The 19,179-nt window shown below is 37.4% G+C and overlaps 1 protein-coding gene across 1 annotated transcript in view; it reads left to right on the top strand.

The window, feature by feature from the left end:
* npy1r (neuropeptide Y receptor Y1) overlaps positions 1-17,960 on the top strand; it is a 36,670-nt gene extending 18,710 nt beyond the window's left edge. The window contains exon 3 of the mRNA XM_073843247.1: positions 12,128-17,960. Coding sequence (XP_073699348.1) covers positions 12,128-12,544 — 417 coding nt within the window. The 3' untranslated portion in view covers positions 12,545-17,960. The remainder of the gene's footprint in view (positions 1-12,127) is intronic.
* Positions 17,961-19,179: the final 1,219 nt, after the last annotated feature.

Consider the following 19,179-nt stretch of genomic DNA (forward strand, 5'->3'; position numbering starts at 1 on the left):
GTTAGACAAAAACTTCATTTATAGTGCACTGTCGGCGTCACAACTTTGCAGATAGTTTATGTTCACATACAGCTACATGACACACTACATGAAATATCATATTTGAAAAGGCATAATAGGGGCACTTTAAGGGTATGAATACTTATGAAATGTACATATTTCAGTTTATTTTTACTACATTTATGAAGTTGTGACAGTTCATTTTTGTTTTGTCATTATGGTGCATGGAGTGTAGATTGATGTGAGAAAAGAAGTCATTTAAAACAGTTCAACATAAAGCAGCAGCAAAAAAAATTAAGGGGTATGAATGGGTTCGCAAGGCACTGTATTCAGTTTTACTCTGAGATACTGCTAACTACAGAAGTAAAATAGAAATTTATGTTGACTTTCTAGGAGTGGAGACAAGTTGCAAGTTGAATATTTTAGCAGTCTCACAAATACAATCATAAACACACATAAGCAAAAAGGCACGTCTCTTCTGTTTTGCTGTATTGTCTAAAGATTATTGCTGAGTTTTTTTTTGTCCTAGAATCCAGTGGTTTTGGACATAGCTCAGTGAAACAGAGTGTATGTTCTGACTGAACATGACCAGCAGCCAACATGACCTGCCACATCAGCTCATTGCCAACACAAACCCAGTACTGCTGCAGGTTTTCAAAGAACACAGAGAGAGGGTGGGATTGGTCAGAGAATAAATGAGTAAGAGGCAGAAGAAAGGGTCTGTGCAAAAACTGATCATTTAAAAATTCAAAGACCCCCAAGATCACAAGAATGAGTCATAATCGCTCATTCGCAAAGGGTACAAAAATAGTAGTAATAGTAATAAAGAAACAGAAAGATATGCTGCAGTACAAAGGATTCAAAACTTTATGATGTGTAAAGAACAGCGTAAATGGAAAGGAAGATGCAAGTGACAAGCTCCCGCTTCTCAGTAATGGGTTTAATATGGAGATTATAATGCTAATAGAGTTGTAAAAATTAAAATGCGTGTGTGGGGTGACAGAATGAGCGTTCTGCCGTCACTGTGACGATGGCTCACTGTTCACATTGTCAAGTGCTGTGGAGCATTTGTTGGTGTTCAAGTGAAATGACAGAGTTTTGTCAAGGATGCTTGTCACTTTTACACCCAATTAACCACAGGCGGTTAGTTCAAAAATGGAACAGCACTTACACCCACATGCACACATATCCATATTTGTCTCATTCTTTCTCTTCCCCTCTTCCTCACTCGCATTTTCTGCTGTCATTTTAAAATAGTGCTTTTTGTGGTTCGGACCAAATTGCTTCACAGAAGAAAAAAAAAAAAAAAAACGCTTTTCACACTGATTCGTCAAGCATTGGACACAAGCCTTTTTGTCATTTTTTAATGAAAGCCATGGAAACCCACATCTGAAATTATGTATTTTGTTTAATAACATACTGTGGTGGAAATGATGGTGGTGGAAATCACATTTTGGTGTCTCATTTGTCTCATTTCAAGACCAACTTTGTAGCAAGCAAATGATATTAACATTTTTTTTTCATTGTGTTCTACAAATATCATGTTTCATATTTCGCATCAACCACTTTCATCTCTTTAATTGATAAAGAAGGATACTTGACATGGTAAAATAATGGAAAACAAAACTAAGGACAGCTGTATTTTTGTAGTAACTGATCTTTTTTGTCACACAATCAGTGCCAAAATGCTTTAGGATTATTTTGTTTTTTGTTTAAATTATAGTTTTAAAAGAGCAATTCATCTTATTTTGTTCTACAAATATCATGTTTCATGTCATATCAACCACTTTCATCTTGTTAATTGGTAAACAAGAATAATTAACATGGTAAAATAATGCCAAAAAACTGTGTTTTTGTAGCAACTTACCTTTTTTTTTTTACACACACAATCGGTATCAAAATGCTTTATGATTATTTTCTTTTTGTTTAGATTATAGTTTTAAACAGGCAATAACTTTTTTTGTTGTTCTACAAATGTCATGTTTCGTATTTTATATCAACCACTTTCATCTCCTTAATTGGTAAACAAGGAAACTTGACATGGTAAAATAAAGCCAAAAAACTTTGGAAAGCTGTGTTTTTGTAGCAGTTGACCAAGCGTTTTATGACTATTTGCTTTTTGTTTAGATTATAGTTTTAAAAAGGCAATTCATCTTATTTTGTTCTACAAATATTGTTTTTATATCTGTTATTTCATATCAACCACTTAATCAACCTCATGTTTTATATTTCACTTTCATCTACTTTGGACAGATGTATTTGTAGTAACTGACCTTTTTCCACACAAACGGTACCGAAATGCTTTATGATTATTTTGTTTTTTGTTTAGATTATGGTTTTAAACTGGCAATGAATCTTATTTGTTTCTACAAATATTATGTTTCATATTTCATATAAACCACTTTCATCTCCTATTGCTACAAGGATACTTGATGTGATAAAACAGGGCACGCAAAATCGCTAGCCCGACGTCCTGGGGGCCGGTGTTGTGCCGAATTCTGACCCCCGCCAGATTACTACCCCCCTAGTATTGGTAGGTTTAGGGTTAGGTGTGGGGGAGGGGTTAGGATTAGGGGTGGGGTTAGGATTAGGCAATCAGGTAGCGCTTTCAACGAGAGGGGGTCATAATTTGGCAGGGGTCGAAAAAAGGCACAACACCGGGGCTATTGTGTTTTCCAGTCGGGCTATCAAAATGTTTCACCAGCCTGCCCGACGGGCTATCGTAAAGTAGAGGGCTCCTGCAGGTCCTTAAACTCCTCAATTTAGTTGTATCAAATTTAAGGCCATAAAAAGTTTTAAATATGTTAAATAGTATAAGAAAAGTCTTAATTATAATTTAGGAGGTCTTACATTTGGGGGCGGAAAGACGAGAATGGCGATAGGGCTGGATTAAACTTCAAAAGGCAATGATGTCAATGAATAAATATGCGCGCTGTACGTTTCAAAGTCAAAACGCGGCACGGATGTCTTTATAAGAATGTATCTGAAGTGAACTGACTGTCCTCAGAAACGTGTCGTTGGCATTTCCATTTCATGCCTGATAAAACAACTTTAATGCTGCTTTGTGTACAGCCGTTACTAGGGAAACCGTAGTATTTCAGCGCTCCTAAAGCGCCCCCTCGTGACAGAGAATCAATTTTTATTTCCACTTTTTTTTTCTTCAGCTGTTTATGGTCAAATGATTGCAATTATCGACCTATGTTTTTATGCAGCAAACACATAGAGTTGTAAATGTGAAGGAAGTTAATGTGCCTTCTAAAATACTAAACAATTAAGACAGTAATATTTATGTTTTAAATAAATATAATAAATGATATACTCAATTTCTAAATTGCCTTAAATTGATATTGAAAAATTCTGCAGATACACCAAATAGTGAAATAAAATTCCTTCCTTGATATTTGTTTATATTTGTGTATTGAAAACATTTTTGATTAAGTTAAGACTCCTATCTGATTTTCTACATTTAAAAAAAGAAAGAAAGAAGAAAGAAAAGAAAGAAGTCTTTTTGTATTTGGGTTAGTTAAATTAATTTCGGGCTACCAAAATCTGAAGAGTACCTGCCCGAAGGGCTACCAGAGATTTTGAAATTTTGCGAGCCCTGTAAAATAATGGCAAAAAATTTGGACAGCTGTATTTTTGTGGCAACTGACAATCAGTACCAAAACTCTTTATCGTTATTTGCTTTTTGTTTAGATTATAGTTTTAAATAGGCAATAAATCTGATTTTGTTCTACAAATATCATGTTTCATATTTTATATCAGCCACTTTCATCACTTTAATTGTTAAACAAGGATACTTAAAGGAGTAGTTCACTTTCAGAACAAAAATTTACAGATGATGTACTCACCCCCTTACCATCTGAGATGTCCATGCCTTTCTTTCTTCAGTCGTAAAGAAATTATGTTTTTTGAGGAAAGCATTTTAGGATTTCACTCCATATAATGAACTTGGTGCCCACGAGTTTGAACTTCCAAAATGCAGTTTAAATGCAGCTTCAAAGGGCTCTAAACGATCCCAGCTGAGGAAGAAGGGTCTTATCTAGCGATACGATTGGTTATTTTCTAAAAACATTTACAACTTATATACATTTTCATATAAACACTCATCTTGCCTAAAAAATGACTGTGAATTTAACAGCAAAAAACTGTAAAAATGCTACGGTAAAAACCTGTGAAATGGTTAACGGTAAGTTCCCCTTTTATATACGGTGAAAAACTGTGCATGTAATTTCACGGGAGTATACCGTTTTTGGAAATGAAAAAGAACGTAAAATTTACAGTGAATAACCGTAAATTGACATTCCCAGAATTCCCTGTTTTTCATTTTTTTTATTTGATGTTTTTTTTTTTTTGTTGTTGTTGAAATAACTTTTTCTTCTTAGGTTTTTCTTGGCAGTTTTGTACATTAATGTTGTATGTTACATCTAATGTTGTTAAATTAATGTTTTTTGCATTATTTCAGTTTTATGTGTGTTACCATGCTGGTGTTTAGTGTTTGTGTGAATGACACTGTGTACCTTCTTTATAAGTTATTATTTTAAATCTCCTTGTGATGGGCTTTGGTTCATCATGTGATGTTGTCATCACTACCTGCTTTTGGTGGTTAGCAGTGTCAGTACAGATTTCAGTATTTCAAAAAGTTGGTACATTACCATTATATCAGTGAAATTACGGTATTTACCTGTAAATTTAAGTGAAAACCATAAAATGTAAAACATTGCTACCGTATTTTTTACGGTATAATTCTGGCAACCACAGCTGCCAGTGTTTTACCGTAAATTTTACGGGTTTTTTTTTTTTTTTTTTTTACAGTGTAGCTCTGTGTGAACTCTGTGTATTCCCGTTTATGACATTTAGGGTATGTCAAAAAACTCCCATCTTATTTTTTCCTCCAACTTCAAAATCGTCCTACATCGCTGCAGAAGTACCGACACAGTGTTTACAAAGTGAACGTGCAAAGAAGATCAAACACCCTTTACAAAAGGTAAAACAGCGATGTAGGATGATTTTAAAGTTGGAGGAGAAAATGAGATGCGAGTTTTTCAACCTACCCTAACTGTCAAGAACCTGGAATACACAGAGTACACACAGAGATAGACAAGATGAGCATTTGAGGTTAAAAAGTAGATAAATTGTAATTTTATTTTAGAAAATAACCAAAGTTTTGCTAGATAAGACCCTTCTTTCCTCGGCTGTGATCGTTTAGAGCCCTTTGAAGCTGCATTTTAGAAGTTCAATTATAGAAGTCCATTATATGGAGAGAAATCCTAAAATGTTTTCCTCAAAAAAAAAAAAAAAAAAAAATTCCTTATGACTGAAGAAAGAATCAACCACTTTCATCTCCTTAAGTGGTCAACAAGAATACTTGACATGGTAAAATAATGCCAAAAAACTTTGAACAGCTGTATTTTTATAGCAATTGACCATTTATTTTCACAAAATCAGTACCAAATGCTCTTTATTATTTGCTTACTGTTTAGATTATAGTTTTAAACTGTCACACCCCCGGACTTTCATGTTGGTTTCTCCCATTTTCCCCCGCAGTTCTGAGTGTTTTGGTTTCTCCCTCATTGTTGTCACCTGGATGTTGTAATCAGTCTGTCTATTTAAGGTGTGTGTTTTCCCCTGTATTCTTGTCGGTCTTTGATGTTATATGGATGTCTTACCCTGCTGTTCCTGTGTCTGCTTGTATTCCGTTGGATTTATTAAATATTTGTCTTTTACTACGTCGTTGTTCGTGTGTTCCTGCCTACATCGTGACAGAAAGACCGACCAATACAGTTTATTTTCTTGGCGTGTTCACCTCCGTTTTGTTTCCCGTTCGTTTTTCCCAGTCTTTTTGTTTCCGTAGTGTTTTCCCCATGGAGTCCTTCCTCCGTCCAGAATTCATCCTCCTCCGGCTGAAGCAGGGGGATTTACCGCTCGAGGGTTACACTTTGATGTTCCAGCTCGTAGCTCATACCACCAGCTATCCGGATGACGCACTCTGTATGTTCTATGATGCAAGCCTCAACGCGTCATGCAGAGCGCCGTCGTCCGAGGACGGCCCTCGAGCGGACTTCGCCGCATTTGTGGAGTGGACACTGGCGAGAAACAAACCCTCGTTTCCCACCCGTTTCCAGGAGAACCTCGTCAGTGCCACTCCAGACCCAGAGCCCAGCCAGCCACCCCGACCTGCGGATTATGAGCCCATCGTAGACGGGAAGCCCGAGCCCGGAGCGACAGAGTTATGGAGCACCGATGGGGTCAAAACTTCCGACCAGGTGCGAGAGCCGGCTACTACATCAGCGACGGTGGAGTGCTTCATGGCGCAAGAGAGGGCTGTAGAGAGCCCAGTCCACTGCACCGCCACTGGGGGTGAGCAAGAGCACAACTCTGGGGACTTAATTGACTGTTTCACGGAAATACCCATCTGCCTGGATTTCCCACCCACCCTCCCTCTTCTGCCTAAGCCTGAATCTCCGCTGGTTCCGCCCAGCCATCCAGAGTCACCGCTGGTTCTGCCCAGCCTTCATGAATCCCCGCTGTCATCTGTCAGTCCCCTTGCTCACCCTCAGCCCACCATCTGTGCGGTGGGTTCGCCGCGGGTCTGCCAGTCTCCATCGGTGTCATGGCTGGAGGATCCCTCACCATCGCCTCCAGCCTCAGAGTCCTGGACTCCGCCTCGGCCCTCCGACCCTGCGGCTCCACCCCGGCTCTCTGCTCCCTCGTCTCCGCCGTCGCCCGTCGGTCCACCAGCTCCACCAGGCTCCATCGTCCCTCTGGCTCCGCCCTGGTCAGTCGTCGCCCCACCTTCGCCTCTGGACTATACTCTTCCGGCTGTGCCTCGTCGCTCCGTCCCACCGGCTCGGTGGACCTCCTCCCTCCCGCGGGCACAGCCTCGGCCCTCTGTCGCTCCGGCTCCGCCGCGGACCTCCAGATCTCCATCTCCGCCTTGGTCGCCAGAGCCTTGGGTTCCGCCTTGGCCCTCCGGATCCGCGGTGTCACCCAAGATCTTCGGCTTTCCGTCTCCGCCTCGGGCTCTCCCACCACCTGCTCCGCCTCCGTCGGTCGGACCCATGTTGTCGTCAGCCTCTCCTCCACCATGGCTCCTCCCTCCATCGGCTCCACCGTGGGATTACATCTTGGCTGCGGCCTGGGTCCCACCTGGCTCCTCCTGCTCCAGCCCCTTCCTGTCACCTCCTAGGCTCCTCCCTCCGTCATCACCTCCATGGACTATTCAGTCACCACCCTGGACTCCATCTTTTGCCCTCCTCCCGGGAGTCCGTCCTCCGCCGAAACCCCCTCCTGAGACTGTTTGCTGTTTCCCATTTGTCGGCGCGAGGACACGCCTTCCGGGAGGGGGAGGTAATGTCACACCCCCGGACTTTCATGTTGGTTTCTCCCATTTTCCCCCGCAGTTCTGAGTGTTTTGGTTTCTCCCTCATTGTTGTCACCTGGATGTTGTAATCAGTCTGTCTATTTAAGGTGTGTGTTTTCCCCTGTATTCTTGTCGGTCTTTGATGTTATATGGATGTCTTACCCTGCTGTTCCTGTGTCTGCTTGTATTCCGTTGGATTTATTAAATATTCGTCTTTTACTACGTCGTTGTTCGTGTGTTCCTGCCTACATCGTGACATAAACAGGCTATAATCTTATTTTGTTATATACAAATACTGTTTCATATTTCATGCCAACCACGTTCATCTCCTTTACTGGGAAACAAGGATACTTTACTTGCTAAATTAATGCCAAAAAACTTTGGACAGCTGTCATTTTGTAATAATTTAGTTTTTTTTTTTATTCTTCACACAATTAGTAACAAAGTGCTTTGAGTATTTTGCTATTTGTTTGGATTATAGTTTTAACCAGGCAACAAATCTTGTTTTGTTATTATCATGTTTCATATCAACCACTTTTGTCTCTTTAATTAGTAAACAAGGATACTTGACATGGTAAAATAATGCCAAAAAACTTTGGAGAGTTGTATTTTTGTAGTATTTGACCATTTTTTTCCACGCAAACAATGCCAAAATGCTTTAAGATAATTCTGCTTTTATTTAGATAATAGTTTTAAACAGGCAATAAATCATATTTTTATTTTGAATTTTCAGAGTTCAAGATCAAAACAAGGGTAAAATAATCAAATCTACACAAAGGTAGACAACATAAATAGTGGAAGCATTGTAAAATGTTTCCAAGACCTTTATATAACAAAAATAAGAATGTTGAAGTTAAACTGTACACCAAATAGTACCTTTTAATAATTACTCAGCTTTGAAATAAATGCTTATTTTACATAATATTCATACAAACCCAGCAATTGGGCTGTTTGACCCATCAGCTGGTTTAAATGTTTAGCTTTAACCCAACCTTCTGGGTAGTTTTATTTTAATGCAACTATTGTTTAAAATTTACTATATTTCTGATTTAAAATGAACCCTAATATAGATTGTAAATTAAAAATCAGACACATAATTACTAGAGGCATCAGCAATATTTAAGAGGTGAACATTTATCATAAGCAATTAAAAAATATATATTTTCCAATCTATTTTAGGTTAATTTTAAGCAGAAAATATAGATTTTTTTTTAACAATAGCTGAGTTAACTAAAACTACCCTAAAAGCTGGGTTAAACATTAAATACATATTGTCCATATTTCACCCAGCATTTTTAACCCAGCATATTTTAAAGTGTACTTGAAATTCACCAATATATTTCAAATGTACTATTCACTGACAGCGCTGTTAGTGGATTTTGATTTATTTTGTAACAAGCGATCTGAAAATGCCCATGCACCAGCCAATTAATCACCCTAGCCAATATTTTAGCCTATCTTGGTCTATCACTACCACAGAGAATGACTAAAGCATTTATATTCAGTTGGATCCTTAGGTGCTACTGTCATCCAACCATCCCACGGTCCAATACTTCAGAATGTGACGCCAACAAAGATTCTGGCTGTCCGGTCAGGGCAGCAACTGTCGGATTGCATCAGATCAGTCTCTCTCTCTTTGTATGAGCCAACGACTTTATGAGTCCTAATGACTGAGGGACTTTTTTTTGTTCAGCTGTCAGTAAAATCGACCTAGAATCACATTTAATCAGCCCACTAAACACAGCCATCTCCATCTTTCCATGGAAATAATTTAGATATGGAGTCAAGCCTACAAATTACATAGCATACTGTATACAAATTCACTGTTTCAGTCTGGCTTTCAGATTTGAGCTGAAGTAAATAATAAGTTATGAACACATGCATCTCAGTCTGTGCATTCGTTCTCTCTCTCTGCCTCTGGGTTTTGTGTCATGCAGTTATTTCAGGTCACAGGACTCTGTGCCAGTGCTGCCATTCATCAAATAAAGAGAGAGAATGAAAAACAGAGAAAAAAATAGCTAGAAATAAAGAGGAGAGAAAAGGAGGCTGGAGTCAGTTGTGTTCGCAAGACTGTGATCTGTGTGTGTCTAATGAACTAATGATTAATTCATTCATCTTGTCGAGCTAATAAGGCATGAAAATGCACATGGACTGGGTGGAGCTTGTACAGATGTTCTGTTGTAGGTGGACAGACTGTGGTTCCATCATTAGGAAAGACAGACAAGGCTTTTTGACCCTGTCCCATAGCTATCAAAATCCACACAACTAGACATTAATGGCACTGCACAAGTTTTTACTTTTTTATATAGATATATATAAAGTTTTGAGGTAAATGTTGAGCAATCTAATTTGCCTTTTGGAGCCAAATAAGCTATTGTAAAGGCTAATATTCTATGGCATGACATATTTAATATGTATTTGTTTGATCAGAGCTCTATAATGATCTTATCATAAAACGGCTTGGTTATTTGCTTTAACACAATTTCTATTTGTGAGTGGCCTTTTTTTTATTTTGTGTTTATTGGAACAAAAGCCTGTGACAACATCAATATATCAGTGTTATTTTAGTATTTTTTTAATGTGTTAAATGTATATTAATGTTTTAAATTTTCATTATTTCTCATATTTAATAATTGTTTTATTTATTAAATCACTGTATTATTTTATTGCATAAAAAATTGTGTATTTAATTTATTTCATTTAAACATTTAGTAATTTTAGTATATATTTATTTTAGTTTATTTCCAAGGCAAAATTTGTCATTTTATTTTGTATTTATAATTTTTATTCATATTTCATTTAAATATTCATATTTTTCATATCAAATATTTATCCACAGCTGTGATTTTTTTTTTTTTGTGATAGTTGATAGTTGAGTCCCTTGTTTGTCCTGAACAGTTAAACTGCCTGCTCTACTGTAACCCTTCAGGTCCCACAAATTATTTGTTTTACCTTTTCACACTGAGGACAACTAAGGGACTCATATGCAACTATTACAGAAAGTTCAAAAGCTCACAAATGCTCCAGAAGGAAAACCCATGCATTAATGGGGGGTGAAAACTTTTGAACAGAATGGAGTACATTTTTCCTATTTTGCCTAAATATTATATTTTTTTTCATTTAGTACTGCCCTTCAGAGGCTATAGAAGATAGCAACATGTTTCCCAGAAGACAAAATAAGTTAAATTTACTTTTAAAAAGTAAAAGGCTTTTAATGCATTGTTTTTCCTTCTGGAGCATCAGTGAGCGTTTGAACCTTCTGTAATAGTTTCATATGAGTCCCTCAGATGTCTTCAGTGTGAAAAGATGGATCTCAAAATCATACACTGGTTGTCGGAAAGGTTTCAAATACTCAAAAATGCAGAAAAACCAAAGATTATGTGGGACCTGAAGGATTTTTCTAAAGAACAGTTGGCAGTTTAAGTGTTCGGGACTCAGGAACAACTATCACTAAACAAAAAAACACAGCTGTGGATAATTCAGGTAAAAACACAGAATTAAGAATCAAGGGGATGTAAACTTTTGAACAGGGTCATTTTTATAAATTCAACTAGTATTTTCTCTTGTGGACTATATGTAAACATCTTTTATGTGAAATATCTTATTTAGGTCAGTAATAAATAAACAATAACATGCATTTTGTATGATCTATCCTATTTTGGAAAAATAATTTATGCTTTAAAGATAAAAGTTTCATCCATAGTCTCAAATGGCATTTTTGATGGCGGTATTCTACACAAATGATTTGCGCAACACATTTTTTTGTCTTATTCCATGGATTTTACTCGTTTCCCTTCACTTGATACCAGTATTTTTTTAGTCACCACAATGCGTGCGCAGCTGCAGGTGACGTAACATCTTTACTCCAAATTGGTCTATAGAATATCACAATACAATTAAATATTTGTAATTCAACTGTTGCTTAATTAAAGTTAATTATTTTAATTGCTGTCAAAGGAGAAAGATGCTCTTTATAGACCCAGATATTGTAATTCCAATATCTACCAGAGCTAATAAGTCCATGCTAACCTTCAAAACCTTGACCTCTTGGGTCAGACCCCTGCTGCTTCCCATTCCTCTTTTCATTTTACCTGTTTTCTGTTTGTTGGCAGAGTAAAATAAGAGAAATGCATTTGCCCTGATTTGTTTTTGGCAAGTTCAATGTGCTTACTGAGGCACTTTACCATTCTATGACGACACAGTGATGTTGTAACACCATTATTTAGCTTGCAATGTTGTGTTTATGGTCCTGAAAGAGTGTTCTGTTTGTATTCTGTCTGTCAGTTTGTGTTGACTCAATAATATAAAAGACACAGAGCCTGAAAACACACACACACACACACACACAAAGATCATCATCTGAAATGCCAGAGCAGCTTTTTGTTCTTAATGATGGTTTGCCCTCAGGTCAGCTATACTTTATGAGCTTCGGCGAGCGTGTCATAGGGTTGTGTGCTATGGATGTGGGTGGAGGGTGTTGATTTTAGACAGCAAATCTAATTAAAGTATATAGAAAAGGTGAAGTGTTCAACCTTTTTAATAAAGATCACATTCAAGTCATTAATTATGTAAGTTTTCATTTTTAGACAACATTTTGAAATAGTAGCAGCAAAAATGATTTATGATACAGTGATTTGACATTGGATAAATTATATAAATCATTGTATAAATGTCCACAGGCCCAAAAGTGTTCATACTGTAATTGAAGAAAAACTCTTAATAATAAATAATTGTTTATCTGTCGCCCTCTTCTCTTTCACTCAGATCTACACACGTCTGCAGCGGCGTAATAACATGATGGACAGAATGCGTGAAAACAAATACCGCAGCAGTGAGACTAAACGGATAAACATCATGCTCTTTTCCATTGTGGTGGCTTTTGCGGTTTGCTGGCTCCCGTTGAATGTCTTTAACGCCGTCATCGACTGGAACCATGAAGTGGCTATGAACTGTACCCACAATCTCCTGTTCTCGCTGTGTCACTTGACTGCAATGTGCTCGGTCTGCATAAACCCCGTGTTCTACGGGTTCCTAAACCGCAACTTCCAGCGTGACCTCCGGGCCTTCCGACTCTGCAAAATGATGTCAGTACGAGAGAATGAATATGACATGGTTGCCATGTCGACTATTCACACGGATGTGTCCAAGATGTCACTGAAAATTAGTAGCCTAGATCTGTAGTACAGTTTTGTAAATGATACTCGTGTCTGTGTTCTAAAAAATGCACTTAACACTAGAACTACCAAGGCAGTCATTTTGACCATTTTTAAATTTTGCAATATAATAACTTTGTGGAAATAAAACCCTGTTAAAAAACTTCTGTTATTCATTCGGGAGCGGTCTAGTATCTCTTACAAAATTTTATGCTCTATATTTCAGAAAGAATCATATTTTTTAGGGTGATGTCTTCATAAAATATAATGACAGACATTCAAAGCTTTATTTTAAAACATCAACAGAGCTTCTAATTTAAATATGACATTGCAATCGGTTCAGTCTAGTACGAACGGTCAGAATGACTGCTATGGCCATTCTAGTAGTTATATAATTCCGGTAGTTCTAGTGTTGAGAAAACATGTTTTTAGATTTAGTTCAAAAAGAAGTGTCTATTTACAATAAGAATGGGCCTCATTCATGAAACATGAGCAGAACGAAATTTTGTTTAAATGTTAGTTTTGACGTAAACTTTAGAATTCATAACAATTAAAACATTTTCAAAATGGTAGTTGGTACAAAAGAAATGTATAGAGGTTTTGCACGATTTGGTCAGTTACCGAATGCATGGCCATATTGGTGATATTTGGATGTACACAGAAGCATAGCGTGCAAGATAAATGTACTACTGAATATATTGTTCTACTAATTTATGCTGTCTAAACCACGGAAAAAATGTGGAAGGTGCTAACTCATAAAGAGAAGGACTTAGTAAGCAGGAAAGGGTGCAATATTTTGACAAACTTAGGTTAATAGGTGGTAAAGATACATACGAGCAGTATTATTTAAGATATTAGCCTAATATTACACATGGCTGACTGGAAATGATAAGAACAAACAAGAATGTTGTCAAAATTCTTGCCTATGAAATCCTGGTTTAGTTTGGCCAACCACAAACGCCTTTTGTTCCTCAGAGTTTTTGCACTCTTGTCCTTGATTTGTTATAATTTTTAGTAGTCTATAGTACTCCAAATGTTTTTCCCAGTACGAATGATTAGTACAGCCCAAAACATGACAATAATTGACCGTTTTCAGCAGCAATAATCAGCAAAATATGCAAGTTTCGTTCAGTTCTGTGACATTGTTTACATTCAGTGCTGCCAATATGGTCGAGTGATGACGCGTCGTAAAAACACTCTCTAAAAAGTTCAGTTTTTTTTTTCCAACTGTTCAGCGCAGCACTCGTCACCGTCACTGTCACTTTTTACTCAGCCATCCAATCCGTGGAGGGAGGGTGGGACAAATACTACACTGAACAACAATTACCACCCTACTTGTACAAAAGAACAACTATGGAAAAGTTAATATGGCTGCTTACTTCATTTTTATATTCAGTAATATTCTTGTAATGTATTCTTGTGATAATACCTTACTTCCATGGATATTCCAAATCATAGCAACCAAAGCATTTTAGCTGGAAAAACGCTGTGCCACCAAAGTGTTCTCAAGCGCCACCGACTGACCACTTTTAGAAGAGCACCTGACATTTTTTGTGCTATCTAAAAATGCTTTGGTGGACACGTTAATTAAATATTTATAGGTATATGGCCAATTAGTCCTTGTCCTTATGTAATATACTGGAGCCAAACCTGAGAAGGTAGTCATTGCGTTCCTACGTAATTTACGTAGCTGTAATTCATAGGCGGGGATAATGCTAATTGAGTCTTCGCAGGGAGTTTGATTGACAGGCAATCGGACCAATCATAATGCCAAATCTGCCATTTTGTCAGACAAACAAACTAGACAGAAGAGTAGATTAACGTTGGTGAACTTGAACTTGAAAAATGGTGCGTACTGACGTCTTTCTGCGGTTGAACTGAAGCAAGATACCTTCTTATGTTCATTCATTCATAGCAAAGAGGAAAAGACGATCAGTTCACCTGCTGCTTGATCTGAGTCGCTACAGCAATCTGTCACAACACATCAAAGAGCCACAAAACGGTATTTGTTTGAATTTCTTACAAAATGGCAAAATTTAAAAGCTGAAACTTAGTTTCATACCTAAATTAACCTGCTCTGTCTTGTCTGTCAGCATGTTGTCAGTTTCCTCTTTGCTCCGCGATGTATTTTTCACTGCATGCTACTCAAAAATCACGTTCCGGGGGATAAAATACAATTTTTTTCCCTGGTTCCCTGGTAAAACTCACATTTCAGGGGCTAAATTTAATGTAATTGGGGTCATTTCAAGCCACGGACATGAAAAACAACCCATGGCAACAGTATTAAAGTAGCCCAATTCCACAGTCAAATCCATGGACATGGCAACACTGCTGCGTTAGAACATGAGAGCGCCATGGTTTGTCAGACACAGCAATGAAGTAATGAAGGGGTGCAAAGGGTCAGTTGTGAATGAGCATGCACCCTATTTACGAATGATTCAAATTCATTTGTGTACACAAGTTCAGTCAGAAGTGTCCCACCCCCTACATTATAAATAGACGCAGAAGCTGTGGCTGAAATCGGTCACTTTTCAGACAATATTTTCTCTATGGTGAAAAGCATGTAGTGCACTATGTAGGGGAGAGGGAACGATTCAGATAGTGTAAATATGCTTTCCATTGGGGCGAATGAAGTCTGGTTTTTCGTTGTGTAACATGAACCGCTGCAGCATGCATACCATTTCGGGTCCAGAGACATGATAGCATGGAGCAAATCATTTTTGCGAAACGGAGCAGTCCATAAAACACATTGGATCCATTTGAATTCTACACAGAATGCTGTATTTTATTGCTATATGGATGAGATTGTGGCTGCCATCTGCTTTTAAATGCAGCTTCGGCTTTACCGCCCAAGCTATTAATAAAACACTACTGGCTATTTTGAAAAGTGTGTGGGGCTGTTTGATATGTCACGCCCTCTCTTCCAGTTTCAGTTGAAATTATCTCAACAAATAGAATAACGCAGCATATTTCAAAACACGTAAGTGGACCTTTAACTGCCACGTCCGTGGTCTATGAAGCGTTTTTTGAATCCGGAGGTTCGTTTTCGTAAAAAGACTACGTAAAAATGTATTTGAATATGAGTTTCATGAATGAGTTTCATGAATGAGGCCCATTGTTAGTAAACATAACGATTGATGTCATGACTTTTGCTGCATGAAAGCAACTATTTGCCAAGCTCTGTATTATAGAAAAATCTTAAAATTGTAAATAACAAAATCAAGCAAGGATGCTGAATACATTTCTTGCAAACATCCAGTGTCCTCATCAGTGAGGGCTTATTTGGGACCAAGTCAGATTCTGAAAACATAACAGAAATCGAGGTTCAGGCGAGTGGTCTGAGCTTTGATCACTAAGATGAAATCTTCCTGCTGTGTGTTTGACTTGGAGTGAAGAAAAAAGAAATGAAAATTAATGCAAAGCCCAAGAGGTCACAAATTCAAAGATGGATTTAAATGTCTAATGAATGTCAGATGTGACTTTTAAGAGAAACCCCGTACTGTTTCTGTACTGGATTAATTTGTTTGCGCTCTGAAACCAAAACTAAATTGGTTTTCTTCTTAGTTAGTCCTTTGACAAACCAAGTCTGCAGGAAGTAAAAGCCTGGGTTTAAGAGGCATTCACACGGACAGCAATTTGCAGCAACAAAATGGCCTGACATTGTTCGCTTTCAAAGAGACTTGGCGATTTCTGATGTCACGAGTGACAGCGACTGTTGGCGATGTGACAAAGCTGTGCAGGACGACACGCAACCTCTAGCAATTTAAATGATGTCAGTGTGAACAAGGCTGCTGTCCTATTGCTCACAGTGGTTTATTTTAAACCAGGGGTGTCCAGTCCTGCTCCATTGACTGGAAGGCCAATCTCCTGCGGAGTTTAGCTCCATACCATAATTAAAACATACCAGTACCAGATAATCGAGGTCTTTCAACAGGACTGGGTACCCTTTGAACACTTTTTTTGTTACTTCTGTTACTTTCAATCCATGTTATACACAAAGAAACAAATAGGAATGTGTCAGCAGTTTATCAAATGTACGTCTTCACTTATGCATAATGATTGTAATTGATGCTTTGCTGTTTCTAATTTGATAATGATGTTAATTACCTCTACTTTATTAGGTTATGTGTGATACACTTGCTTACTGACGGATTTTCAGTTTATTTTTTAGCTTTTGCACCTTCATTATTAGAAGAAATTTTTTTTGCCAATGTAATGCCTTCTCCATTTGTTTTATGGTCACTGTGGTCTCTGACATTTTAGTTTTTAGACTACCATTGAAAGTGTATAGCAAAAATATTGTATGATGAAGTAATTGCAGGATTTGAAAAAAAAAAACATGTTTGATTTACCCTCAGAAATGATTACATGATGAATAGAGGGCAATTGAGGTTGTTTTCAAGCTCCTCTATTTCTGAGCAGACTATCATGTGCTAATGTTGGGATTTTCCCGACATCAGTGATTGATCCGTTCTAAATTACCCCAAGAATATTATCACAAAAAGATCAAGCCAGTACAAAAGAGTCACTGTGCTTTTTGTGTACAGAATCTTTTTGGATTTCAGATTTCTATTTTTTCATGTTTGTTCATTTTTTTCTTCCTCTAAAAAGGCCATTGCATATTCTACATATAAAGAGCGCAATACTGAAAACACATTTCAAACAATACTGTATATTCTGATATTAATTCTTTCATACAGTTTTACGTAACTTATTTTGTCCACCGTAAAAAAGACATTTTGATTTGTATGTAGACATTTCAAAAGATGCCATCAATATGACAGCTGCTGGTGCAAACAAGTAAGCAAAAATGCATCTCTTGAAAAAGGAAGAAGCATTTCATGTTTACTTTCAGCGTTAGAGAAAGCTCTTTAACTTCCCACAAGAGCTTAGCGACACAGGGCCAGAATTGGAGCAACAAAAATATCACAACACAGGCAAACACATTTGACAGATTATTTATTTATTTATTTATTTATTTTGAAGTGTAAGTGAGCTCTGATGCTCTCGCCACCATTATAGGGAATCAAGGGGGAATAGTGTGCTGGGAAAATAACAAGCAGAATAATTAAATATGGATTTTCAAAACCTGCTGTTTTCATTCTGAATATTCCAACTGTCTGTTATCCGTACTTGTAATATTTGAAAGGAATTGTGCAGTGTTTTTTACTTTGATGGAATATTTTACTGCCAGTGTGGATATCCTGTGGATTCTGCAGTGATGTTCTACTTTTTATATTGCTCATATTTATGCTTTCTCTATAGCAGTTTTTCTGTCATTGTGTCTTTTTGTTACATTCAGATACGTCGAGTCTAATAAAGATGTTCTGCAGTGCACTATAGATCAAAATCATCCATTTTTGCTTCAGTGAGTGCAGTGATCTTTTCTCTCTGTTAGGGAATTGTATCACATGACTTTTGACACAACCTTTCTTTGTAGTATGAACGCACAAAAAATAAAAATGTCATGTAAAAATTATTTTACGGTACTTGGTCTTTTGTTGTCTTATGGTGTATTCTGCATAGCTTTGGTAAGAAATTTTGTTTTTTGATGATAGAAAGAGCATATCGAACAGGAAAGGTCACAGGTTTGAGCCTTGGGGGGACTCCACAATTCAAAGGAGTCCCAGATTTATAGTTGATAATGTAAGTAATCCCTGCTTTCTAAATATTACCTGAACCAGTTGAGGACCATCTCAGAGAATGTTGTCCGGGCTTCCAGTCTGTCTTGGAGTACATCGTGGATGACAGTATCTAAGGCAGCAGCACTAGAATCTTGTTATATAGTCAATAAAAAATGTAATGTAAAAATGTATTTTACGGTACTTGGTCTTTTGTTTGTTTGTGTGTTTTTGCCACATGGGGCTATTTAAAACACTTAAATCCTGTTTCAGGTGTTAAAATTAATTTCATTAATGCATATGGATAGAGAGTCTATGGAGCTGTAATGTCTTGGTGATAGAGTTAGGTAGATATAGGTGTATTCTGCATAGCTTTGGTAAGAAATTTAGTTTTTTTAGATAACAGTAAGAGCATATACAAGTCGAACAGAAAAGGTCCCAGGATTGAGCCTTGGGGAACTCCACAATTCATTAGAGCTCTCACAGATTTATAGTTGTTAATATGAGTAATCCCTGCTTTCTAAACCAGCTGAAGACCATCTCAGAGAGTGTTGTCTGGGTTTCCAGTCTGTCTTGGAGTATACCGTGGATGACAGTATCTAAGGCAACATTAGGACCTAGTTATATCGGCAATAAAAATGTCATGTAAAAATGTATTTTACGGTACTTGGTCTTTTGTTTGTTTGTGTGTTTTTGTCATATGGGGCTATTTAAAACCCTTAAATCCTAAATGTTTCAAGTTTTAAAATTAATTTCACTAATTCAAATGCATAGAGAGTGTATGGAGCTGTAATGGCTTGGTGATAGAGCTAGGTAGATATAGATGTATTCTGCATAGCTTTGGTAAGAAATGTTGTTTTTTTAGATGATAGTAAGAGCATATATAGATGGAAAAGAAAAGGTCCCAGGAGTGAGCCTTGCAGGACCCCACAATTCATGGGAGCCCTCTCAGATTTACAGCGGTTAATATGTGTAACCCATGCATTCTAAATATCATCTAAACCAGCTGAGGACCATATCATATACAGGTCCTTCTCAAAAA

The sequence above is a fragment of the Garra rufa genome, chromosome 6 (genome assembly GCF_049309525.1).
Source record: "Garra rufa chromosome 6, GarRuf1.0, whole genome shotgun sequence".
Lineage (NCBI taxonomy): Eukaryota > Metazoa > Chordata > Actinopteri > Cypriniformes > Cyprinidae > Garra > Garra rufa.